At 50.0% G+C, this 27185-nt stretch overlaps 2 protein-coding genes across 2 annotated transcripts; both read left to right on the top strand.

Moving 5' to 3' along the window:
• Positions 1–1582: 1582 nt before the first annotated feature.
• On the top strand, positions 1583–13270 carry LOC121432944 (solute carrier family 35 member F6). Its single transcript, XM_041631141.1, has 6 exons — positions 1583–1760; positions 9278–9350; positions 10025–10196; positions 10379–10591; positions 11210–11320; positions 12070–13270. The coding sequence occupies exons 1-6, from the start codon at positions 1684–1686 to the stop codon at positions 12540–12542; spliced, it is 1119 nt and encodes a 372-aa protein (XP_041487075.1). The 5' UTR covers positions 1583–1683; the 3' UTR covers positions 12543–13270.
• A 5942-nt stretch (positions 13271–19212) lies between these two features.
• Positions 19213–26873, top strand: LOC121433012 (histone H3-like centromeric protein A). The gene is made up of 5 exons (XM_041631236.1): positions 19213–19585; positions 23608–23705; positions 24113–24190; positions 24449–24603; positions 25704–26873. Exons 1-4 carry the CDS (start codon positions 19348–19350, stop codon positions 24581–24583), a joined length of 549 nt encoding a protein of 182 aa, XP_041487170.1. The 5' UTR covers positions 19213–19347; the 3' UTR covers positions 24584–24603; positions 25704–26873.
• The last annotated feature ends 312 nt before the right edge of the window (positions 26874–27185 follow it).

Below are 27185 nucleotides of genomic sequence, written 5' to 3'. Positions count from 1 at the left end.
GAGACCGTCTGTCTGTACCTCCAGAAATGGAGGGACTATGTATACCAGGCCAAAGCGGCTATCAGGGTGTTCTGGGTTTTCTTTGTTGGGGGTTTTTGTTTTTAACTTACAGTAGGGCATAGTCTGCAGATTAGAGCCCAAGGAACAGGAGCTGAGAACACACTCCCCTAAATTCTCCTCTAAGCCCCACATGCAATATGTGCCCTCTGACATACACACAATAAATAAATGTAATTTTAAAAAAGTTTTTTGAGAAGGGAGATGGTGGCACACGCCTTTAATCCCAGCACCCATGAGGCAGAGGCAGGTGTATCTCTGCGAGTTCGAGGCCAGCCTGGAGTACAGAGAGAGTTCCAGGACAGGGCTGGACTGTTTCACGGTGAAACCTTCTTGATAAACCAAAAAGAAAAAAATGAAAGCCAGTCATGAACTGAATCCCACCTTGGAGTGCAGAGCGAGCTAGAGACCGGTCTGGATCATATAACAAGATTCTTTTTCAAAAACTGACTAAATGCTAGAAATCCCCTACAAACAAACCTAGCATTGGTCTCTGTTTGGATGCCTCAGGGCAGCATTAGAGGATTCTAAAGGATAAGTGGGGAGGCTTGGTGAAAAAACTTTACCCAAACCATAGTATTTAGGAGCTGAAAGAGCCTGAGTCCGCCAGGGGGTGGTGGCACACGCCTTTAATCCCAGCACTCGGGAGGCAGAGGCAGGCGGATCTTTGTGAGTTCGAGACCAGCTTAGTCTAAAAGAGCTAGTTCCAGGACAGGCTCCAAAGCTACAGAGAAACCCAGTCTTGAAAAACCTGAGTCCATGACCCCAACACACACACACACACACACACACACACCACCACCACCACCACCACCACCACCACCACCTCGGCGACTCATAAGCATGACCTTAAATCCTTGGGCTTCTCTGGGTTTAAATTTCCGTGTTATTTTAATTATTTATTTACTTAGTAACTCAGGCTGGTCTCGTGTATGGTGGAAGCTGGCCTTGAGCTTCAACCTGCCTTCACCTTCCAAGTGCTGGGATTGCACATCCAGCTTGTTCTTTTTAGTTTTAGCTGTAGAACACCCTACTGGAAGCTGGAACTCGACTCTTACGCCACTTGACTGAAAGAAGTGAGCAATTCATGGGCGGGGGATCCCTAGGGACATCTCCCAGGCCTCCAGTTCTCTGGAGATCCCGGGGAAAAGAGATTCCCACGCTGTGCCTACTACCAAGTCGCCAGGCTCAACCTTTCAAAACTGCTTACAAAATGCTCTAAGGAACAAAGTGGTCTAAGATCGCCTAATCATCTCTGCTTGATTCCAAGCACCCATTTTCCATACCGGAAGGCCACTCAGAAGTAGCGGGCTTTGCATGAGACAAAAAGGGAAAGAGGGAAGAGAGAGACAGAGACAGACAGACAGACAGACAGACAGACAGACAGACAGAGAGACAGAGAGAGGAACATACGGTGAGCGTGGCCTGTGACCCCCCAAACCCTGTGCTTCTCCAGCTCGCCAGCCTGCAGATCCGCAGCAGCTCTGGGGCGGGGCTAGCGGGCACGGGGCGGGGGCCAGCAAGGTCACGTGACTCTCGGCCCGGAAGCTCTTGAGTGGAAGACACCACCTCCTGGATGACCCGGTGTGTAGCTGCTGGTTCAAGTGGTCTCCCCTGTCCACCACTATGGCCTGGACCAAGTACCAGCTGTTCCTGGCCGGGCTCATGCTGGTCACCGGCTCCATCAACACGCTTTCAGCAAAGTGAGTCTGGGTCTGGCCGGGAGGGGCCTGCTGGGCCCGTGGGTGCGAGGCACCCTGTGCCCTGCCCTGTCATCCTCTCGTCGGCTACTCTTCAGCCCCGCCAGCCCTCCACATTACCGAGAACTCAGTCGCGCTGGCGTGGACAAAGGGGCGAGACGCCGGGAGGATGCGGGCATCTGAAGCCCGCTTTGATTCGCGGTCACTTCCGTCTCCGAGCCTCAGTTTCCTCATCTTTGAGCCAAGGGCTGGGTCAGTTCCTCCCAGCGGCGCTCTCGGTGCCGCGGGCAGAGACTGGGCGCCTCCCTGCAGGGTCTGGGGGGGGGGGACTGCAGAGGAGAAACCAGCTCCTGCAATGACCGAGCTGAAGGAGTGGGGAAGCCGGAGGAAAGGGACCATAGATCGTTCTTAGAGTTCTTAGGGTTAGACTACGTCTTGATGCCTAGTTGGGACTCTTATGTGGCAGAGGCTTGGAGGCAGGAAAGAGAAAGGCCAGCCCCACGTGACTTGTTCACAGCATCAAATGCCCGGTTGGACTTCTCCCGTCCAGCATCAGAAAGCACACCGACCTGTGGAATAACTTGTTGTAAGTGACAGAATTGAAAAAAAGAAAGCAGTAGTGTGGCCAACATGAAGAGCGGTGTGAAGCCGGGACCCACTCTGTGGCTTGGGGAGTGTCAGTGAGGCGGGAAACACAAAGGCAGGTCCACCCAGGTCCAGAGTGAACCACAAGGCTGACCCACAGAGTCAAGAGTGTCTGTCTGGGAGAAGTGTCCTTAGCCCAACCCAGGAAGGTAGTTGGGTACTTCAGCTCTGGTGTGTGGGAGTAACAGCCTTCAGTAGGTTGAGGACTAAGGTCCCGGCATCACAAAACAGAGGAGCTCGACATGACCTCCTCTATTGTGGCAGAAAGACCCTCTTCATCTGTTCGCCATCTAAACTCCTCAGCGAATGAGCACCACCTGCCCTTTGCCCAGTGCGCAGGTGGACAGGGGCAGGCAGTGTTCCCTTCAGAGCCTCGGTTCCTACTGGGTCCCGCTAGGCAAGAGGAGTTGGTGTGGCGACTCCCAGGACAAGGTTTTTCTGACCTCTAGGGCTGTGCGCTGTTTCCTGAACTTTCTCTTGGCCTCTGCGAGTTGAGGAGCTGGCTGTGAGCCTCGTGTAACGGTTTCTGATTTACTTCTGAGATTTCTTTTGTCTCATAGACTCTGTCAAAGCTTTGAATGCTTAGGAGAGAAGTGGTCCCTTCATCTGAGGTGACTGGTACCTCTAGTGTCAGGGAGAAGGCAGAAGTAACCAAGAGAAGGTCCCTGGCTTTGAGATGTTTAGTATCTGAGGTGGAAGCGACGGGTATGTACACACATGCCAGTCACAGTGGGCTGCCTCCCTTCCCCTAAAGGAGGGCACAATTTATGGAACCTAGAGCGGGCTTGTGCGTTTCTTAGGCTTATCTCTGAGTGTCTTGTGATGAGATGCTCGCCTGGGCCTAGGACAGCTTCTAATGCTCAGAGTGGCTTTTACTGCCAGGGCTGCTGCCCCCAGGGAGAAACCAACCGGTCATTTGCTGCTTAGATAAACCAAGCTGACTCAGTCATTCCTTTAAAAAGCTCCAAACCGGTCAGGTAGGAAGCCAGGGGATCCTCAGCCCCAGGAAGCCCCACCCTTTGAGGCTTCCGAGTCAAGAAAGGCTCCCAGGTGAGAGGCTTAACCTTTGATCCTGTCCTTTGCCCTGTCTCCTTGTATGGGGCCTCTCAGGAGCCCCCCAGACCCCACCCCCACCCTCATCCCGAGATAGGACCCAGAGCTAAACTGTAAACCATTCTGAAGCGAAGAACAGTGTGAAGATACGCTGTAAGAGAGAAGGTGGGGGGAGCAACAAGCATGCTGCGATGTGAGCTTTGAAAATGGCGTGGTTGCCTGCGGGTTCTACTAGGAACAGCCAGCCACAACAGCATGGGGGCAGCCAATAGACAGCACCCAGGCCTACCAAGTTACAGGCCAACTACCTTGGCATCCTTTGGCATGATCTCAGGGAGGGAAGTGGAAGGGTTCGTCATCCCCAGATGGGAAACTGAAGCACAAAAAGATTCAGTTACATGCAGCTTCAACTCACCTCCCAGATGATATCTTCAATCTGAGTCCGAGTGGCCCAACTCTAGACTCATGCGCTTAGCCACCACTCAGGCGCTAGGATGGAGACCTCACCATTCATTTGGGAGACTAGTTGGTTATGTATTTATTTATCTTTTTTTTTCCAACTTTCAAAGAAATTGCATTTTCTGGAACATGATAGAGACTTATATTCCTAGAATAATAATTTGTTGATAAAGAACATAATAGCAATAATTACAATAACATTTTTGGTGCCAACACAGAGCCTACGTAGCCTTTGTGCAAGGAAATCTAAATAACCATGCAAAGGCTGTTGCTGTTACAAGGGTCAAACATATACAAAGGTCTAAGGCAACATTAATGTTAAAGCCATATGAAAGTTAAGGTAATGTTTTTATTAGAGTTTATTTATCTTTTGAAGCTGGGTCTCACTGTATAGCCCTAGCTGACCTTGAACACAGGGCCCTCTGCCTTCACCTCCCAAGTACTGGGTTTACAGACATCCACCATGACCGTGGGCATTTTGTTATTGTTAGGAACTGAAATCACCCAGTCTGAACCCTACAATTTACAAAGGAAGCCCCCAAAGAAGTTGCTTTTTTTTGACTTGACTTACTGATATCAAGAATGGGTTGGCACTCAGGCCTGAGGACTTTAGTCCCACCCCCATCCAAGTCTTTGGGATTGTACTGCCCCAAAGTGGACTTTCTTCTCATATCTCCCTACTGTGTCTAGAAGGTGTAATCCTATAAATGGCATCTCCTTCTCCCGCCCCCACCCTCAGGGTACTCTCCTTATGGGACTAGATAGCAAGCCTCTACCCAGGTCAGGGAATCCTGTCAATCATCCCACTTGCTCAACTCAAGAGCCTCTGGCAGACCTGTAAGAGGAGCTCATTGCTACCTTTCCCAGAGTCCCTGGGAAGATGGGCAGCCTCAGATGAGGAAGCGTCTAAGAGCATGTGCTGTCTGCTCTGCAGGGCCCACAGGTCAGCTCTGTAGGTTTTCTGCCCACTCAGTAGGTTTTAGAAGACCACAGAGCTGTCATGTGCCAATAGAGAGAAAGGCCCTAACTGCAACCATGACTAACCCTTACTCCGCACTCTGGGTGTCGGCTAAGGTCCCCTCCCTGGGAAGTGGTGCTTCTCCTTTCTGTGGCCGTTTCCTCGTCCCGTCCCCCCCCCCCCTCCCCAGCTACTTCTATCGGCCAGATCTTTGAGTCTAAGCCATTTATGTCTACCAGATTCAGTGCCCGTGGCCAAGTACCCATTTCAGAGCCTCTTTGGCCAGATCCAGCTGGGGTTCACCACCAGAAGAACCAAACTCAAACAGACCTTTGCTGCTCCCTCCTAAGCTCCCGAGGCATCCCCTTCCCACACTTCTGGGGATTGAAGAGCCCACCTCGTCAGGGAGAGCACATGAGCCTGACTGTAACCTGTGGACAGGAGACCCTGCCCAGCATCACCAGGCCTTTATAAGAGAAGAAGCTCCAACCATCCCCTCAACTTTTGTCCTTGGCACTTTGCCTCTGCCCTTTGGTTCTGTGAATGGCTTGGCATTGTTGCTTCTGTGTGGCTACAGGACCAGCTTGAGAGAGCCTGTCCAGAGGGTAATGTAGTGGAAGGGAGAGAACCTGAGGTCTAGAAGCTGTGTGATGAGACGAAGCACTGGGCCTCTGTGAGCCTGAGTCTCCTCGGCTGTAAAATGGATATGATAATCTGTCCTGTTCCCCCCAAAACTATAGGAAGGTCTCCTCACCAAGAGCAATGGGAGGGCTTGCCACCAGGCATCCTCTTATAATATAGGACCACCTACTCATGGGGAAGCTGCGGCCCCTCTGAAGACTCCTGGATGAGACAAGCTGTCTCACTAGCTTTGACAGCCTGTGTGGTGTGGTTCAGGAGAAAACGACAGCAATTCTGCAGGAATCAGCAGTGACCGGACATACCAGACATTTCTCCTGGCTCTGTGTGTCACCCCTGCATGCACAACTTCCAGAATGCTGAGCTTTGAGTGTGGACAAGGAAGGCCTGCTGCCAGTGACTCACCACCCCCAGAGTTACCCACCCTGCAGCCTGCCTGCTGACACTCAAGGAACCCTGGCAGGAGCTTCCCTCCGCTGGTAAAGGGTATGCCCTCCTACGGCTTCGAAATAAGGTGTCTAGAGAACACCTAGGGCTGGCCCTCCCCTCGGTAGGAACAGGCTGGAGTAAGAAGGTTGGGAGAAGTTGAGAGGATGAAGGCACAAAACTAGATGCTAGTGCTCCCAGGACCAGTCCTGGCTACCAGCCCCATTGTACACTGAACGTATGGCCCATCTTGGACCCAGAGTTTGTCCATCTGTCATCTGTCCATCTGTAAGGGGTTTTTCAGGATGATGACCCAAGTTTCTTTTACTTCCATGAGTCATGGCTGTGAAACTTTGGAGACACCACCCAGGCCCTTTCTTACCTCCTCTGTCTCCAGCAGCAGAGGGTATCCAGAGACTGGATGCTCTCCCAGGAACTCGTAGGCCAAAGCCCAATGAGACCACACTGACCCTACCCAGGGGAAGGTGGCTCTGGCTGCATGTAGACTCGGTGGGGAAAGGCCCATAAAAGGCCCTGTTCTTACAGGGCCTGGGTTAGCTATTCCTTTTGACGCTTGTCGACGTTGACCTGGGAACGTCTGGTACGCATCCAGCTTGTGTGACCCAAAGCCGAGCCTTCTGGGTGTTTTCTGTCTTTGATGGTAAACCGCAGCAGGCCTTGACCACAGAGATGCATGTTGTCAGCTAGAAAAGCCCGAACTCTCTGCACCCTGAGCGCATGTCGCCCTCTGAAAATGACGGTCCTTGTGAGGCTTACCCAGACTGCCCACGCAGCGTGCTCTACACAGGCCGGCACAGGCAGTGCTCCATGAATTGCCTGTTAAAAAAAAACATGTTTGTGGTGATGCACGCCTTTAATCCCGGCAGAGGCAGGTGGGTCTGTGTGAGTTCAAGACCAGCCTCGTCTACGTAGTGAGTTTTCAGCCAGCAAGGGCTGCATAGTGAGACGCTGGAGGAAAAAAAAAATGTTTGTGAGGCTGGAGAAATGTGAGTGAAGCACTGCCGGTCAGCACAATGCCATCTGACGCTAGGGCTCGTAGCTGTCGTCCTCAGACACTTTGCGGCTGGATTTTGGATCTTGTCTATGAAGCAAGCATGGGCCTGAGGAGACACAGTGGACTATAGCTGATACCTAGTCCTTGGGTTGGATAGGCTCTTAGATACAAAGAGATTCCATTTCTCCAGTGGGAAGCTAGCCAGCAATGCCTGTCCAGACAAACCAGGCCCTACTTTATAGAGAAAGTCTAGACAAGTCTTAAGGAGAAAGGCTCAACTGGGCAGCCAGCCAGCTAACTCCCTAGAAGACCGACCCATACTGTGCCTGTCACACCAGCAGGGGCCACCTCAGACCCACGGGAAGCCAATCTCATGGACACTGGGCCAGGGTCCAGAGCACCTATACACTCCCAAGCAAGAGTCTAGAAGGCTCAGTCACTCAACCGAACCGCGTGGGCTGTGCAGTGATGTGTAGGGAGCCACGGGTGGAGAGTTGGAACACCCATGCTAAACTCACAGACCAAACTCAGTGAGTGTGGGATCAGGATGGGCATTAGATGTGAAGACTCTGAGCACGAGCAGTCGCGCTGGGTAATGGCCATGCTGCTGTGTCCAGACCTAGAGGGTCTTGGGTGTCAGCTGTGATCTAAAGGAATAGCATTAGGAGTAATGACTTCTGTAACAACCACTGACCCCACCACCACAGAAAGCACCAGCATTGACTGTAGTTGGCTGTCATAGGCTTGACATCACTTCCCTTCTACCTCTGAGAGGAGCCCTGACTTACTCCCTTACTGGGTCAGTGGCTTTGTGTCCTCAGTAAAGCCTGAGCCCTTCACTCAGCTTTTCCTCTCGCTCGGTTACCTCCCCTAGGCCTTCATAGAGGCTCTTTCAGCCAGAGCAAGCATGAATTCCAAACAGGCCTGCCTGGATGAGGGGTGCAGCTGGTCTGAGACCCCCACTCAGGCCTCAGAAATGAGAGAAGCTCTGTTATGTAGTGAGGGCTTTTTAGCTTCTGAGGAGCTGAGGCTGGAACTAGCTATGTCCCATGCCACTAGCCAGGGTCCATAGGAACACTTGCAGAAGTCAACAGCCAGGATGGTGGAAGACTAGGAAGGACTGGGATGGTTATCCAGAAAAGAAGATTCACAAGATCATAGTAGTTCCAGGTGGCAAAGAGATCTCCAGTTAGAAAATGGATGTCTGGAGATGTAGCAGCCCAGCAGGACGGAAAGTCAAAAGGAGCTCTTTTGGGCTTAGGTAGCAACAATTCAGAATTATGAGTGTAGTTGCCTGGAGTATTCTGGGAAGGGTTCTGGGCTGGATGGGGACCGTTTCCACCTGTGATCTCTATCTGTGGTGGTACTCACTGGCATTCGTACTCACTGGCAGGTGCCACATGCTTTAGGTAAGCATTAAAAGGGCTTTCTGGGCTGTGAAGGATCAAGTGATCATCTCCTGGGCCTGAATGCCCCTTGAGATAAGAGGCTTGGTTGACTGGTTGGTTAGGTGGTTGGTTGGTTAGGTGGTTGATTGGTTGGTAGGTAGGTGGGTTGATTGGTAGATAGGTAGGAAGGTTGGTTGGTTGGTTGGTTGGTTGGTTGGTTGGTTGGTAGGTTGGTTGGTTGGTTGATTGGTGGTAGGCCTCTACACATAGCCCAAGCTAACTTCAAACTCACTGTGTGTCTCAGGCTGGCCTTGAACTCACATCAGTTCACTTGGCTTAGCTACTTTAGTGCTATGCTTACAGATGGTGGTCCCATGTCCAGATGACCAGAGACTCTTGATACTTTTCATGTACTGATTCCTTTGATTGAATGGTAGAGATCAAAGATTTCAAAAGAAGCCAAACAAGTTGAAGTAGAGTCATCAAGTGTTAGAGAGCAAATTTGCTGCCAGAGTTGGCTCGTGTCTATAATCTTAGCATTCAGGAACCTGGGGCAGGAGGATTTCAAATTCAAGCCCGGATTGTATAGTGAGGCCTTGTCTCAGGAAAAAAAAAAAAAGTCACCTCTTTTTTTTACAGTGTATATGTTTAATACACTAAATTTCAAGCAGTGGCTTTAATTTTATTTTGAGGAGTAATGGGTGTGATGCACTTCATATAAACATCAATAATATAATATTAATATCTGATTTCTACAAGTTGCAGAAACACAAGTAATAGGATTCTATGTTTGTAAGATGATGAAATGCTGTCTTAAAACCCCTCACCATAGCAACGGGCTCCTTTGAAAAGGAGCATCAGTTGGGACTGAGTGTGAGTCCAGCCAGGTGGAGAATCCGCCGCATCACCATTCTGACCTCCCGTCTCTCTGCTGCAGGTGGGCTGACAACTTCAAAGCTGAAGGCTGTGGAGGAAGCAAGGAGCACAGCTTCCAGCATCCCTTCCTCCAGGTACCAGCATAACCTCCTGCCCATCTCCAGGCTTCATCCAGACATCCCTGTGGCTGGTTTCTTTCCTGGTCTAGGGATGAAGCTCCCTGGTCCCCCAAAAGCCATCTAGCTCTCTCCTCTCCCAGAATAGGGCCAGAGTCCAAGAGTACCCAGGAAGGGGCATAGTTCTCCGTGGGAGGTGCGCATGATCCTTATGATGGTCATGTTCTCACCACGTCCCATCGGGACACATGGAAAACACTAGCTCCAGTGACAAAGGTGTTTGGTACATCTCTTTTGAGCCCGGAACGCCACCGGGGTGGGGACATGGAAGATGCCCCACTTCTGTACCGAGAGTTAGAAGGCTCAGATTTATCCCCGGTGTGTTAGCAGCTGGCTATTGGGCCTTCTGTGAGTCTTTGAACCTGTCTAAGTCTGGTTGGAAAGGCTGACCTGAAGGATTGAGTTTATACCATGCCACACCCCATAGGGTATCCACTGAGATATTCTGGGACCCCTGTGACAGGCCTAGGGGCCTGGCTGGCTACCCACAGCTACTCTGACTTTGTCTGTTTGATATTTGGGGATTCTAGATAAGCTCTTGCCTGAAATGTGGTTATATTAAAACTAACGGTACTGATAAGGGTGGCCCCGAAGCCCCTTCTGTACTGAGTCCTCAAGTCTTGTTCCTGCAGGCAGTGGGCATGTTCCTGGGAGAGTTTTCGTGCCTTGCTGCCTTCTACCTGCTCCAGTGCAGAGCCGCAAGACAGTCTGACTCCAGCATAGAGCCCCAGCAGTCCTTCAGTGCCCTACTTTTCCTGCCCCCAGCCCTGTGTGACATGACTGGAACCAGCCTCATGTATGTGGGTAAGTCCCCTGGCCGCTAGTGAATCAGCACCCCACCCCACCCTGCCACTCCCCCGCAGTCTTCACATGTGCACATCTAAGGCTTAGTGAGCAAGCTCATCTTGTCCCTACTCCCTGACGACACTTTGGTGGCAGCCAGCCTTTGCCGTTAACAGCCATTAATCATGTCTTTCCTTTGCTAGCCCTGAACATGACCAGTGCCTCCAGCTTCCAGATGCTGCGGGGTGCAGTGATCATCTTCACAGGCCTGTTCTCAGTGGCCTTCCTGGGCCGGAGGCTGGCCCCAAGCCAGTGGGTGGGCATCCTGGCCACCATTGCAGGACTGGTGGTAGTTGGCCTCGCTGACCTCCTGAGCAAGCATGACAGTCAACACAAGCTCAGCGAAGTCATCACAGGTGAGGCCAGCTGGTTCCCCTGGCCCCTCCTCTCTGGAAGCCTAAAAAGTCATCCCACAGACTCATCCAGGCTCTGCCATCTGTGTGTCCTGGGGTTGGGTCATGTAACTGATGGGTACATGGTGGGTAGAGTGTGGGGGAGACCAGAAGACTGTGACCATTCCAAGGAAGAGACAGACAGGCAGCATGACCGAGCTGTCTGCTCCTGTGGCTCATATCCACAGGCAAACTGCTGGTTTGGAGAGGGACAAAAGGACCAGTTACTGACAGATGCTGGTGCGTTTGTCATCACAGGACCCCAGACCCTGGCAAGATCCACTGCAGTACACTTTACAACGAACTGACCTCCTGAGCCACTCAGTTTCACAATTAAACTTGACGTATCTTGTCTCAAGACTGTTGCTTGTCCAATTCTCAGGCCAAGGCATGTCTCTGTGTCTCTGGGCCTCCTGAAAGCCCAGGCCTGCCTGCTGTCCTGCCCTTGGGCCAGGAAGTCAGGACCCATATTCAACCCTGAAAATTCAGAAGCTGACCTGCTGTTCTGTCCCTAAATCATCCTGTCACCACCCCCATCTCTAGTTCTATGGTGCCCGCTTCACTCGATCCTCTTTTCCTCAGGTGACTTGTTGATCATCATGGCCCAGATCATCGTTGCCATCCAGATGGTGCTGGAGGAGAAGTTTGTCTACAAACACAACGTCCACCCACTCAGGGCAGTGGGCATTGAAGGTGCATGTGGGCACAGGCCTGGGAGCAATAGCTGGTGGGAGGGTATGCTGGGGCAGTGTGTGTTATGACATGCATGAAAATGGAGCTTGGGGCCGGGCGGTGGTGGCGCACGCCTTTAATCCCAGCACTCGGGAGGCAGAGGCAGGCGGATCTCTGGGAGTTCGAGGCCAGCCTGAAGCTAGTTCCAGGAGGGGCACCAAAGCTACAGAGAAACCTTGTCTCGAAAACTCAAAAAAAAAAAAAAAAAGAAAGAAAGAAAGAAAGAAAGAAAATGGAGCTTGGGGCAGGGGCTAGTGTGAGTCTCCATCCCCAGAGGGGCATGGGCAAGATGAGAGGAGACAGAGAAGGAAAATAAGCAAGATACACGCCCCTCTCTAGAGGCGGTGACAGCAAGGGAGGAGCCAGACAGTGCACTTGAACTTAGACGAGTTAAACTCAGGTACCTCATTTCCCGAGCAGTTCTGAGTCTCTTGAGGTAGGAAAGATGAGCTTGGAGCCACAGCTTCCAACAGCAAGATGAGGGAAGAGGATTCCTGACAGGGCAATGGCTTGAGTTGCTACTTTTGAGTTTGGAAACCAGTGAGTTGTCAATGTAGGTCTGACATCAAGGCAGAGGGACAGGTTCCAGGAGTGGATCACAGGAATGGAACAAACACAGTGGTTCTGAGATGAGATACTGCCTACCTGGGGGCCGCGCTAGGAAGCCCCAGGCAGGGTGGAGAATGTGAGACCCTCCCTTGCTTCCCCAGGTTTCTTTGGCTTTGTGATCCTCTCACTACTCCTCGTGCCCATGTACTACATCCCAGCGGGCTCCTTTAGCGGAAACCCTCGCGGGATGCTGGAGGACGCGCTGGATGCCTTCTGCCAGGTGGGCCGACAGCCCCTGATTGCCCTGGCCCTGCTGGGCAACATCAGCAGCATCGCCTTCTTCAACTTCGCGGGTATCAGTGTCACCAAGGAACTGAGTGCCACCACTCGCATGGTGCTAGACAGCCTGCGCACCGTGGTCATCTGGGCCTTGAGTCTGGCACTGGGCTGGGAGGTCTTCCACCCACTGCAGATCCTTGGTTTCCTCATCCTCCTCATGGGCACTGCCCTCTACAATGGGCTGCACCATCCACTGCTAGCCTGCCTGTCCAGGAGCTGCCATCGCCCCACCCAAGAGGGTGAACAAGAGAGACTGCTGGGTGACAACCGGACTCCTATCAATGACGCCAGCTGAGCCCCTGGTAGGGGTCTTTGCTGCCCCCCCAGATGGCTGAAGCCATACAGCCTGGTGGGCTGTAAGTGCCTTGTCCCCAAGGCCTGGCCCCACCCCTCCCTACTGACCCCTTCTGGCAGCTGCTGCCAGAGAGGATGGCAGAACACCAGGTCCTCTTTTACTTCTGAAGCCTGGAATGTTGGGACCCAGCCCCCACAGGCCTGGCTCTGGCAGCCACTCTCAGCCCTCCAGTTCTTTCCGCTGCGCTGGAGCCAAAATGTGAACTTGCATGGCAGGACTTTACAACCCTTGTATTTCCGTGTTAGACACTAACTTGTTACGGTAGGTTGCCTAGCTTATGAATCATAAGCTACAGAGGATCCAGTGAGCAGGTTCAAATCAAAACTAAGAGATGTATTCTCCAAACTTATAAGATACTCCTTAAGCCTGTCTGAAGACCTAGGTTCTGGCTCAGACTTGGCTGCGGACTCAATGGGTGCACCAGGTCTGTCCACTCTGGGGCACATGATGTGGCTTTTGTGCCTTATGGCCCCAGCATTCTGCAGGCCTCTGATTGTCACTAGCATTAGAAAAGAGGAGTGGTACCCCCCCTTCTCCCATGGTGGTTTTTTTTTTTTCCCCCACTTTGCAGCCCTGACTGTCCTGAAACTCATGATGTAGACCAGGCTGGCCTGGAACTCATGATGTAGACCAGGCTGGCCTCAAACTTACAGAGATCCACCTGTCTCTGCTTCCTCAGTGCTGGAATTAAAGGTGTGCACCATCATGCCCAGTACCTCGTCGACGTTTTGATGTTCTGTTCTTCATAACTCAAGGCCTCTCTGCTTGGGAAAGACTACAGGGAGATTCCAGGCAGCCTGGGGAAATCACTTCATGAACCCATTTTGTGTTGTTTGAAGCAAGGTCTGTGTAGCAGCAGCATTCAACTTCCTCTGTAGCTCCAAGCTGGCTTCAAACTCAGTCCTGCCTCAGCCTCCCAAGTGCTAAAATGACAAGAATGTGCCACCTCACCCGGCAGTTTCCATTTTAACGTAAGGAGACTGAAGCCCAGAGTTGTAACTTGTTCAGCAAGAGAGATCTGTCTCTGGCTGTCAGCTTGGGCCAAAGACCTGGGAGAACCCTGACCTAGAGCCACTGTGACTCTCAGCAATCTGGACCCAGCGTGCCCATCAGAATGACAGACTACCCACAGAATTCTTCCCCATGGAGTAATTTGGCATTCCCAGCGTTCGGTTCAATGCTCAAACCTCACTCCCTTTCATGATATCTGCAGAGGCAGGTACAGAAGGAAAATCTATGGCACTCCCAGAAGGCTAAGTGATAAACACATAGAGCCAGCGTCCCAGCCAGCCAGGTTTGTCTGATTTGAAACCTGTGGCCCACTACCATGTGGGTCTCTGGGTCTTTGGGGTGGGTTTCTGTGGCCGGGCTAAGTGCCTAACATACTGTACCCTGCAGGTACTCCCACCCTGGATAGAAGAAAAACAGCAGGCCCAGGGCCCTGGCAGCCCTCAACCCCAGTGTTGCTCCTGGAATGGTTGAGTTCAATAATAAACAAAACCCTAACACCTTTCTTAGACTGCAAAGAGAAGAGGCCTTGACGAGCAAGGTCCTCGGTTTACCGTTGATTCCCACAGATTCTCATGGTGTGTTGAGGAAGAAACTCCTTTCCATCGGCCCTGAGTCCCGGGGCCCCACACTTATCTGGATTACAGTGTGTGACCCAGGGAGACGTAGATGAGGATTCTGTGCCCACTTACTCAAGGTGGCAGAGACAGTGTGGGAGCTGTCTGTACAAAATCAAAACTGGCGCCCCACCCATAGCCAATTGGGGGATGTTGTTTTTGCGTTTATTTTTTTTTTTAAAGAAATGGAAAATTGTCGATATTGAACTTTTTTAATGAAATAGAGAAGGTGTAAGAGAGGCCCAGGAGTCGCATCTAGAATGTGTCAGAAGCACAGGCATCATTTATTCCTTCCAAGGAAGACTGCAGAGCCCAAGGCCGGGGCTCAGCAGGTAACACTTGCCTCACAAGCCTGGTGACCTGATCAATCCCAGAACCCTCAGCAGAAGGAGCAAACTAATTCCTAAATGTTGACCCCTCTGACCTCCACATGCTGTAGCACACATGCAACCACGCTCACATACATATCATACATACGTAATAACAATTGTAAAAATCCTGAAAGACACTAATGCCCAGCATGGAAAGGACTTCCCCGAGGGCACAGTCTGTTACAGACAATGCCAGACGCTCTGGTTCGTTGCCCATCCCGTCTACTACAGATGGACAGACCAGAGTTGGTAGCCAGAATCTCACCTTCCATGGGCTGCCCCACTTGTGCTAAGCAGGCATGAGCTGCCATGCCCACTTGCTGACATCCTCTTAAAACCCATCAGCAGGAGACTTGAGTCTTAGAAAATTGGGTTGCCCTTCTTGAACACTTTTTGGGGGGATAGTGAGACAAGGTTTCTCTGTGTAGCCCTGGGTGTCCTGGAGCTCATTCTTTAGACCAGGCTGGCCTCGAACTCAATCTGCCTGCCTCTGTCTCCTGAGTGCTGGGATTAAAGGCGTGTGCCACCACTGCCGGCTTGAACACTGAACGCTTTTTTAGGCCTGGGGAACCTGAATTCTGGAGCAGTGCTGCTGTGGCTCTCCTGATCTTAGAAAAGTGGAGACCCGGGTCTGGCAGCAGTGGCCTCACAGTCCATACTTCCCTTCTGAAATCCTGTCTTAATTCACGAGTGAGAGTGAAGACAGCATTGGGCTCCGTTCTGCACTGCTGCTGTTTATGATTTACATAATGCCATAACTAGGTTATTTGCCACAAGATAAATCCGATCACCCAGAAGTCAGGACACATGACCTTTTGTCGTTTGATGTGCCCCTTGCTCCCACAGGTGCACCCATGAAGGGCTTGAGAAAGGCTGCCACAAGTCTGGGGAAGCTCATGAGGTTGGTCTGCCTCTTGGGCATCCGAGGAGCTAAGAGTTCATTTACAGGTTCAGGTTCATCAGGACGCTCCACCACCGCTCCTCTACATAAGCACCACCGCAAGGAGCTGCAGCATAGGCTACCTGCCTCCTCAGGGCTTTCCTCTCGGTGCTGCCAAACCATTTCTACGGTGCTCCCCCAGGATCCAAAGCAAATGTCCCCTTCAGCCCAGTAGCAAAGAGGGAGGTGTGTAGCGGTCAGGTTTAACGTGGCTTTCTTCCAGAAGTGGTGGAGGAGGAAGCAGTGGCTGTCTGTGATGGAAAGGACCGAAGACCAGAGCACAGCATGCCTCCACACCCTGCTGCAGGAGGCAGAGGGGCATGGCTGTCCCAAGGGTAACTCCCACTTTGGGAACATTTGAGCCACATGGGCAGAATCAACTCTAGTGACCCTCATCTACTTCTTAAATGCATGTGAATCTGTGTGCGTGTTTAAGTGCATGTGTAGAAGGTGTGTGTACACGTGTGTGCATATGCATGTAGAAGCCACAAGACAACTTCAAGGAAACACTGTTCCCAGCTTATTATACCTGCAGTGCTAGAACAGGGTACATGGGGCCCATGACCAAAACAGAAAGCCATAGCCCTAAACAGAAAGGAGGAAATCCAGCTTCCTAGTCAGTTCGTTCTCCCCATGTTGGGACAAGGGTCCCTACTTGTGCTGTGCAAGATGGAAACTATCGTTTACAGCAGGCAAGTGAATCTCCAAAGTCACGAAGCTAGCGAACAGGAAACTAGGAAATCCAAGCTTATATAAAAAGCTTATATAAAGTCCATACTGAAGCAATGCCCTTAAGCTCCCTACAGTCAAGGTAGGGACTGTGTATTCTGATCATGAAAGTGGCCCAGAAGTTGTGTGTGTGTGTGTGTGTGTGTGTGTGTGTGTGTGTGTGTGTGTGTGTGTTGGAAATTGAACACAGGACCTCATGCTTGCTAGGCAAGCCCTCTACCAATGATCTATAGCCCCAGTCCTGTTTTTACTTTTGATTTTGAGTCTTCCTCAGTTGTCCAGACTGGCTTTGGGCCCTGTAGTCCAGACAGTCCTTGAACTGAGGTCTTCCTCGGCCTCTCAAGTAGATGGGCTGATGGGTCATAACCACCGTGCCTATTACAATTGATATTTTTCAAGCCAGACCTCCTGGAGTCGGTGTGGTGACGCCTCAGTCACATAGCCTGCCACTGCCGTTACCCTCCTCCTTCACTCCCTTCTAGCTTCTCACTGCACTGTGAAAGCCCGAGTGTGTCTTTTCCAGTTAGCATGAGCAACGTGGTTGTTCCCAGCTCCCGGGTCACCACAGTGATGCCAAAACAGCAAAGCACATTACAGGCCACAATCCCTGGGCCTGAATGGTCTTCTTGTCTCAGACTCTAGAGCAGCCTGGAACTTCAGATGTGTGAATTGCACCTGGTTCTCTCTTCAGTAAAAAGAAAGTAAAACCACCACAAGAAGCAGTGTGTGGTGACAGAAGGTAGACGCCACCGCTAGGTCTGGGGTTCAAATCCCGACTCAGCGTCTTGTTCCTATGTGATGTCAGCTTTGGCTGAAGGCATCTGTCTCAGAGATGTCACAACCAACTAATGTCTCCCCCTTTCTCTCACCTATGCTGAACTCCACATTAGTTCGGAGGGCTCCTATGAGCTATAATTTACTCCTCCTTGTACCATTCAATTCATCTAGAGCTCAAAGATGGTGAGTGGTCACCTTGACATCTTCAGCCCACTTGGTTTCCATTTAGTTTATTTAACAACAACAAAAAAAAATCAATAGTTCAATTGGTTCAAAAATCAAAATATGTAAAAAATGTGTACATTAATAAACACCCCTCCCTCTTCTACCCATATCTTCTGCTTCAGTAGTAGTCAGTTTCATCAGGTTCTTATAAAAACGAGATTCTGTCTTCCATCTAACTTTCTACTTCCAGTTTAATAGAGGGCTGTGTGTCTAAAGCAGAGCTCGTAAGTGGAGATTCCCTCTGTCTAATTAACAGTTGATCTGGATTTCTTCCGTCCATGCTGAGACCTGGATAACTGGGGACGGGGGAGTATCCTTCTGTGATTTGACTATACCTTAAAGGACTTAGCAAGACCTCCCCCCCCCCCCCCGTAGTAAATATAACTTTTTTTTAGAGACAGGGTTTCTCTGTAGCTTTGGAGCCTGTCCTGGCATTCGCTCTGTAGATCAGAGCTGGCTTTGAACTCACAGATATCTGCCTGCCTCTGCCTCTCAAGTGCTGGAATTAAAGGTGTGCACCACCACTGCCTGGCTGTGGCAAATATAAAATTTTGATGACCTTAAGAGCATCCATGGTACACAACCACAGCCACCATCAGTCGCTAGAACTGTTTTCACTTCCCAGTTGGAAACTCTGCCCTGACTAAACAGTAACTCCCTGGGAGTTGCCTCGGTCCAGACTCCACCTCCGAGAAAACCCACCAAAGGACCCCTCCCCAGAGATGCTCAAGACCACTCCCACAGGGTATTTTAATTGTACCCCAGAGAACAAACACGTGGCTTTCCCGTCTTCCTCCCCCCACCCCCTCTCTGATCAGCTGGAAGGCCATCCCTTAAACCTGGGCTTTCTCTAATTTGGTTTGATTTGGTCTGATTTGGATTATTGCGTCTGCGGAGAGATTTATCAGTGGGTAGTATACTGAGATTGAACACAGAACCTTGTGTATGAGGTGAGTGCTTTGCCGTTGAGCTATGTCATGATTGGTTTGTTTGTTTATTTGTCTGAGACTAGCCTCCAACCCACTAGGCTAGGCTGTTCCTGAACTCACAGCAAACCTCTTCCCTCTACCTCCCAAGTGCTAGGATTAAATCCACACAGGAAGTCAGAGCACCTACGACCAATCATCTCCCAAAGTCCCCACCCCTAAACACTGCTGCACGCAGGACCAAGCTTTTGTAGGACGTTTCAGATTCGAACCGTGACACATTTCCATAGCAGCTGCACCGTTTTACACCACCCACCTCAACGTTGCAGAAGGCTTCTGTGAAATCACTGATTATATAAGGATTTTCTTGATTAGAGTACACGTTCATGGTAGAACATTTAGAAGTCTCAAAAAAGCAAAATGACGAAATTGAAATTCTCTTTATTCTAATTACGGAGACATGACCCGAATTCATATCACTCCGAGGAGAAAGGAAAAAGCCAGTTTTTCTCGGACAATATCGTCATGGTGTTCGATAAGCACGATCCAAGAAGAGTGCTAGCGCCTGCCCTGCCTGGACCTTGTCCTCACATCCCATCATCCTGGCTGTCCCCACAAACCTAGAAATGTTCCGAGGCTGGTTGATCTCATATTGTAAGGTCACGGGAGCTGTATGGAGTTGTCACATTCTTGGGTGATCTGTTTCCCCATCTTCAAAGGCACACCAACGTTGATATGAACGAACGCAAAGAACGTTTGAGGGAATGAATTTTACAAATTCACCACCCACAACAGAACTGAGATATCCTTTTGCCCAGAGGGCACCAGAGCCAAAGAGCAAAAGCGGAGAGAAAGCCCCGCCTTCCTTCACTTTTCCAGGTTCTCATTGGCTGACCTGCGGCCAGTCCTTCATTATCACTGGTCCTTCCGACTGTCGCTCCACGGTGGCTTTCCAGAGTCAGCCACTGAGAGTCACGGAGTTGGTATTTTAAAATGCGATGGGCGGGGCGGGTGAATTTTGAACTGATGGCGGCGGAGCTCAGTTGTCGGTGATGCGCACTGTGCACGGTCGTCTCGCTCTTTCGTCCGGCTTCGGCAGCAGGACTCGGAAGGCTTAGCGGAGGCGGCGGAGCTTGGACCCTCCTGCCAACCATGGACCCACGTCGCAAGGCGAAGGTCCCGAGGAGACGGCCCCCCAGCCCGGTGCCCGGACCCTCGCGGCCAAGCCCGAGCCCGCGCCGCCCGTCGAGAACCCCGACGAGACGACCCTCCAGCCCGGTCCCCGGACCCTGGCAGCCAGACCCGAGCCCGCGCCGCCCGTCGAGGACCCCGACGAGACGGCCCTCCAGCCCGGTCCCCGGACCCTCGCGACCGAGCAGCATCCGTCAAGGTAAGCGTGTCTGCCTGAACCTCCGAGACCGGTCCCGCGCGCGCCCTGCGGAAGCTACGGACCGGCGCTGCCTCTGGTTACCGCTTGTCGCTAACCACATTAACTAGTTTGTTTCTTGGCGGTTTTCCAGTCAATGAGAAAAGCCAGGCGCAGACAGGACAGGTAGCTTGAGCAAAGACACTGCTCATTCTGACGGACACGGATCTCTGTGGGTTTTTTTTTTAAAGTATTTATTTTAATTTTTATGTATGTGTGTATGTGGGCTGGAAAGATGGCTCAGCGGTTAAGAGCATTGCCTGCTCTTCCAAAGGTCCGGAGTTCAATTCCCAGCAACCACATGGTGGCTCACAACCATCTGTATGTGTGTATGTGTCTAAGTATGTGCTCCATGTCTGAGGGTGCTGGCGACGGCCAGAAGAAGGCTCGGAAACCCCCGAAATCACAGGCAGCTATGAGTTGCCCTGTAAGGGTGCTGGGAACACATCACATTGGATCCTCTGGAACAGGAGTTACAGACAGTTGTGAACTGTCATGTGGGTGCTAGAAATTGAACCAGTGATCTTATCGACTGAGCCATTTCTCCAGCCCCTCTATCTCTACTCTTAACCCATTCCAGTTCTTGTCTTACATGGCAGCTGGAATGTTATTTTTCCTTTGTTTGTTTGGTTTTTCAAGACAGGGTTTCTCTGTAGCTTTAAAGCCTGTCCTGGAACTCCTGGAACTCACTCTGTAGACCAGGCCTTGGAACTCACAGAGATCCACCTGTCTCTGCCTCCCTAGTGCTGGGATTAAAGGTGTGCACCACCACCGCCTGGTTGGAATGTTATTTTTCAATTAAAAAAAAAGCACTTTGGCGAAGAAGGGGCTGAAGAGATGGTTCAGAGGTTAAGAGCACTGGCTGATATTCCAGAGAACTTCAGCTCGGCTCCCAGGACCCACATAGAGGCTCACAACCATCTTTAACTCCATTTCCAGGGTATCCCATGCCTTCTGGTGTCTGCAGGCCCTGCACACACAGACATACATGTAGGCAAAGACCCATATACGTAGAATAAAATTTTTGGTGTGACATTGCCTTCCATGTACTAAATCCTGAGGGGAAGAAGATGCCCTGTCTCTGCCCGCCCTGGAGTTGGAATTGGACCTATGGGCCTGGCTAGAAGGACTAACCCCTGCTCGAAATTCTTCTCTGGCTCCCAACAACGCGTTGGCTCGTGGAACCCCGTCTTCAGTGCTTTTGGTTCCCGCACTTTTCCATGGCGCCTCTGACCAGTTCCTTTTATAACCAGTTGTACTTTCATCGTGAATCTTACAACTCTCTTACTCCCCTTGACTTTCTCAAAATCTTTCTTTTTCGAGAGAGAATAAGGTCTCACTATGTAGCCCTTGCTGTGGTCTGTTATTGTTAGCTTCAGCTGTCAGCGTGACATAAACCTGTCACCCAGGAAGAGGGGACTTCTATCAGACTGGCCTATGGCCACGTCTGTGAAGCATGTTCTTAATTGGTGTGGGAGAACCCAGTCCACTGTGGGTGGTGCCGCCCACCCCTGGGCAATGAGCTTGGGCTAGGAAAGCAGGTCAGTATGTAGCGCTCCTCCATGGTTCCTGCCTCCAGATTCCTGCCTGGAATCCTGCCCTGGCCTCTCTGGAGGATGGACTATAGCATGTGAGCCAAATAACCCCTCCCTCCCCACGTTGTTGGTTGTGGTGTTTATCACAGCAACAGAAACCAGAGTAGAACAGGATCTTCTCTCTTTGTCTTCATGATCCTAACCTCAGCCACAATTAAGTCTTCTCTGCCTGTCACCTAGCAACAGGCCATTTGCTTGTCTCCCTTCTTCCATGGCCCTTGCAGTGTTCTCACTGCTCTGGATAGTATTCTTTATTGGCTGGACCTTAAATAACTGTTTCTTTGAAGCTAATTTTATCCTTAAATGCTGTCCTTTTCAGTGTTTCTATTTTGCAGTACCAGGGATAGAACCAGAGGCTTTGTATGTGCAAGGTGGGTGCTCTGAGGGGCACCTCCAGCCAGTACCCGTGTGTGTGTGTGTGTGTGTGTGTGTGTGTGTGCTTTGTCTTGTTAATTGTTTTAGCCAAGCTGTTCAACTAATCAGGCTTATTCATTTTTATCAGTCATTGTTTATAATTATTGAGCAGGTATACTATTTACTTATTTAATTTCTCATTTTCACTAATTTAATATATTTAATTTGTCTTGTTTATCTTAATAGCTAACACTTCAGTTGAATTTAACTCAGTTATCTATTTTTTCAAGATTTATTTTTATTTTGGGGGCCTAGAGAGAAGGCTAAGCAGTTGAGAGCACTGACTCTCTTCCAGGGTTTGATGCCCGATACCCACGTAGTGGCTAACAATCATCTGTAACACAGCAGGGGATCTGACTCCGGACGTCTGCAGGCACCAGGCATGTACATGAGACACAGACATGCACACAGGCAAAACACCCACCAAGATTTTTGTGGTTTTTATTTGTTTTAATTAGAATTTTATAACTGTGAAGAAACACCATGACCACAGCAACTCATATACAGGGAAACATTTCACTGGGGCTGACTTACAGTTCAGAGATATTGTCTGTTGTCATCTGGGCGGGGAGCGTCAGGCAGCCGTGGTGCTGGAGAAGGTGCTGAGAGTTCTACATCTGGATCCAAAGGCAGCAGGAAATGACAGCGACACATCTGCCAGGCTAGAGCTTCTGAGACCCCAAAGCCCACCCAGTGACGTACCTCCTCCAACAAAGTCATAATACCTCCTAGTAGTGCCGCTCCCTATATGCCTGTGAGGGCCATTTTTATTCAACTACAACATTGTTTACCTCCACAGAGGTCAGATGCAGGTGCCAGGGCATTGGATTCACTGGAATTGGAGTTAGATGGTTGTGAGCCACCATATGGGTACTGGGCACCAAACCTAGGTCCTCTGCAAGAACAACAAATACTCTCAGCCAATGAGCCATGTCTCCAGCCCCACTTTTTATTTCTAATTATGTGTTGCACCTTAGTACAGGTGCCCAAGGACACCAGTCATTAGTTCCCCTAGACCTAAAGTTGTAGGCAGTGTGAGCCACGTGACCTGACGTGAGTGCCAGGAACCAAACTTGGTTCTTCTATAAGAATGGTACACACTCTGGACCTTAACTCATCTGGCGGTCTTGTTTTCTACTAGATATATTTCATTTGCTTCTGGCGCTGTTTTTAGGGTATCTTTCAGGTTTTTAAAAGTAAATGTTTATATTAACCATTTTAAATAGTCTAATATCAGTTAAGTTTCTTCTCCGACATTAGAGTTAGAGGTATGGTCTTTCTTTGTCTGTCGCGAGGAATTGAACCCATGGCTTCATGCATGCTAATCAAGGGATCGAACCCATGGCTTCGTGCATGCTAATCAAGCACGTTACTGCAGAGCTGCATCTCTAGAACAGATTTTTTGTGTGTGTGTTTTTATTTTCTAGGGAAAATTCGAATTTTTACCAAAGGCTGTGACTTCACAGCCCACATTCCCAGCACTAGCCCTGAATTATGCCACTTCCAAAGTTCCAACACAACCTCTAATGAGCACTGGCCAACTATCACTACTTCCCTGGGCTCCAGAGTAATCAAGACAAGGGATATTAGGTAGTATCTAATTCCTTCCAGCTGTTAAAAAGGAAGAAAAATGCCTAAAAATTGAAATAACGAGCTTTTCAATCTAGGTGGGAATGGGAAAGATAGATGCGTGGAGTACTGCGGGGCCCCGGCAGGAAGGAGCTGTTGGGAAGTGACTGGGGTTTCAGAGGGCTTCACGGGAGTTAATACCCAACCCAAAGAAAGGCTCAGACTGCGCTTGCCTAACAAGCCTGTCTTAAGCACCTGTCTGCCATTGTTGCTGACTCCAACAGCTGGGAGTGAGTGAATTCCCTGCTCTGGGGTAGAGGCCTGTGGAAACATCTGTGGTCTCAGCTGCACAGCAATGGACCAGTTATTTCCGCTGCACCTTCCTTACGACCTACCTCTTCTGCTCAGGTCTACGCCGAAGGCGGAAATTTCTATGGCTGAAGGAAGTGCAGAAACTGCAGAAGAGCACAGAACTCCTGCTGAGGAGACAACCTTTTGCCAGAGTTGTGAGTTCTGGAGACCTTCACTCTGCTCTGGGCCACCTTTCCTTTCAGTCTCTTGGGTTTGTGGCTGAACGTCACCTCGAACCTTTGAACACCGCACATCCTCTGTATTTCTGAGGCTGTTTTCTCCTCATCCCCTCTGTCTGTGGTAGAGCCCTCCCCTCCAGTTTCCCTCCCTGCCCTGGAGATTGCCCTTTCTCCTCTCCACCCATAAACTCTGCCAGTTAAAGCTCCCAGAAGTCGGCACCCCTAGCCAGGCCCTAAGAGGTAATGGAGGTAATGCCTAAGAGGCAGCAGGTAATGGAGGAAATGAGGATGTGGAGAGATACTTGGAGAAAGACCCTCTACTCTTTGAACACTCACTCACCTCTGCTCTCTGCTCACCCCCACCCCACCACACCCCTCCACAGGTTAGAGAAATCTGCCAGAAATTCACTCGCGGTGTGGACTTCTGTTGGCAGGCCCACGCCTTGTTGGCCCTTCAAGAGGTAAGGAGTAGGGGTAGGTGAAGGCTGAGAGGGGGAAGAGTATCCCAGAATGCCAAAGGACTGCATATGAGGTACCCCCAGACTGTTCCTGACCTCCCGAAAAGAACAGCCAACATGTAATACGTGATGGTGTGGAGGGGATGTGATGGATGGCCATGGGGTTCGCCCCGCTCTTTACTTCAGTCCTTTGAGTCAGGATGTCTCCAAGAGAAAACAGTCCGGGCCCTTCATCCATGGTGGTCTTCTCTTTGTGCCCAGGCAGCAGAAGCGTTTCTAGTTCACCTCTTCGAAGACGCCTATCTCCTCACCTTGCACGCTCGCAGAGTCACCCTCTTCCCCAAGGACGTGCAGCTGGCCAGGAGGATCCGAGGCATCGAGGGAGGGCTCGGCTGAGCCGGCAGCGTGTTGTGTGTGTAAGTCTTCCCTGCTCAGACAGTGCTACTTGTTGCTGGGAGTGGAGACTGAAGGAGAGTGTCATCCGTCCTGAGGCTCTTGCCATCTTACCTGTTTGTTCCCTGTACAGGTCTGGCCTTGCCCCATGTCTTTTTGTACAATGTTAAAATAAAAGCTGAGTGTAGTGATTCATGCGTGTAACCCCAGCACTTGGGAAGCCAAAGCAGGAGGATGAGCCTCTCAGGTGCCAGGCAGGATGCCAGCCAGCACTACATAGTGAGAGCCTTCTTCACAAAGAAGGGAAGATGGGAGATCTGCTCCATATATCTGGCAGTACATCTTCCCGTTTACACAGAATAGATTCCCTCATTTTTTTGTTTTTAATTTTTGTCTTTTTTTTTTTTTTGAGACAATGTCTCACTATGTAGGCCAGGCTGACCTCAAATGCAGAGATCCCCTTGCCTCTGCTCCACCCCCACTTCAGATTCCCTAATTGAAATTACCTGGTGTGAGTGAGAACTAAGCATATAACAGAGTTTATTAGAGACACGTGAACAGGCCTGAGTTTATTAGAGACACGTGAACAGGCCTGGGGACGTCGGTGTGCAGAAAGAGCTTGAAGATGGCGTGGCCAGCTCTTAAAGGCTGCCTAGTGCATGCTTGCAGGGGGTTGATGTAGCTACGTTATACACAGATGACGGAGCTCACACATGGTGCCCAGGGCTTATGTAGCTGCATCATACGTAGGTGATGCAACCATGCTGCACGTAGGCCATGCAGGGCCTTTTAAGGTCTCCGGGGTGGCTAAGTATTTTGCCTGAGCGCTTGTTCACACATGAGTAGCCCTGGAACCCGAAAGTGCCCGCCACCACTCTAGAATCATAACACTAATTTTAAAGGAAATTTTTCTTTTAAAAAGTCCCTGTTAGCCAGGCATGACGGCACACGCCTTTAATCCTGCACTCAGAAGGCAGAGGCAGGCAGGCAGATCTCTGAATCTGAGGCTGGCCTGATCTACAAAAATGAGTTACAGGACAGCCAGGACTGTTACACAGAGAATCTTTGTCTCGGGGTGGGGGCAGGGGGAGCCGTGTTAATAAATGTGATTCCTAAATTTCAGAGTCAACACCTGGGACATCTGGAGCCACAGCTAGACCAGTGATGTCTGAGGAGCTGCCTGGACTCGGCGGGGGTTGAACAGCATGCACACATTGCCCTTTAAACTTTCTAAGTAGAAGACTGTGTGGCATTTCTCTGTGACAGAGATAAAAGGCCATCTGCACAAGTCCATGGACATGAATGTTTGCAAACCAAAGGTCAGTTTTGGCGTGTGAACTGCTTGACTGTTTGACTGTTTAAGGGTTTCGGACACATGAGATCTGCCGTGTTAGGAGGGATATTGTTATTTTAGTCTTTCTGTGCTACGTGCATCTTTTACCATTTGTGTATTTGTGCTTTTGTTTAAACTATAAGGGAGAAAAATCTGGGTGCAAGGCTTGAATCTGTTGTATGGAAAACCCTGGCAGTCCCGCCATAGAAATGTCTGCCTTCCAGATTGATTTCACCAGTAGTGCCTGTCAGCAAACATGCAGCTTTTCAAAACTTAATTAGAATTGAATACAACTCTCCCCTGCCTTCCCTTTAATGCTAGGGCTTGAATCCAGCGTTTTGTACATGCTAAGCTTGGACTGTACTGTTGAGCTACAGCCGCAGCCTGAAGTGTACAGTCTTTCTGTTTCCTACAGAGTCCCTCATAGAACTGGACATTTTAGTCCTAGCTGTAAATCATATAAAATGTGTCATATCAGTTTGGGGTTTTAAAATGCGTTTTTGGTATTTTTACAGGTATTTCTTCTTAGCTTATTTAGGGGAGAAATAACAAAATTTTTCTTAATAAAAAAATTAAAATGAAGTTACTGTTATAGGTGTTATAAGCTCTTTTAGTAAATATTAAGCTCATTTTTACACCATTTGAAACAGCCACAATGTAAACAAGAGATGTGAGTGGCGGAGCTTTGCCGCTGATGAGACAGACACACACAGGACTTGCTCTTTTGTTGGCAATAAAAGTAATGTAAGAGTCTGTCTCCATGTATGTCTGCAAGCCAGAAGAGGGCACCAGACCTCATTACAGATGGTTGTGAGCCACCATGTGGTTGCTGGGAATTGAACTCAGAATCTTTGGAAGAGCAGGCAGTGCTCTTAACCACTAAGCCATCTCTCTAACCCCCTGATTCTGATTTCTTTCAGTGTTTAATTTTAATTTTATCTTCTGAGCCTTGAAGGCTGAGTGCTGATCAAGTGTATTCATTCACAGAACAGTGTGATAATTCTGGGACTGTGGGGTTGAGAGAAACACCTCAGCCCTCAATATCCCAAGGAGGAAGAAAAGTAGTCCCTAGAAAATGGTAAAGGTAGAGCAGACATACATGGAGACAGACTATTGTATACATAATAAATAAATATTTAAAAAAAAGAAATCAGAATCATTCTGGTCTAAAATCTATAGTTATTAATTAATGACAGAAAAGAAAACTGGCCTAGAACACAAGAGAAAGCCCTTGTGACCCAAAAATATAATCCCCAGTTCTGTTGTTCTTAA

Source organism: Microtus oregoni, unplaced genomic scaffold (genome assembly GCF_018167655.1).
Source record: "Microtus oregoni isolate MIOR12 unplaced genomic scaffold, Mior012 000036F_ref0000092, whole genome shotgun sequence".
Classification (NCBI taxonomy): domain Eukaryota; kingdom Metazoa; phylum Chordata; class Mammalia; order Rodentia; family Cricetidae; genus Microtus; species Microtus oregoni.
Note: the sequence above shows the minus strand (reverse complement) of the source record. Positions and strands in the feature narration are given on the sequence as shown.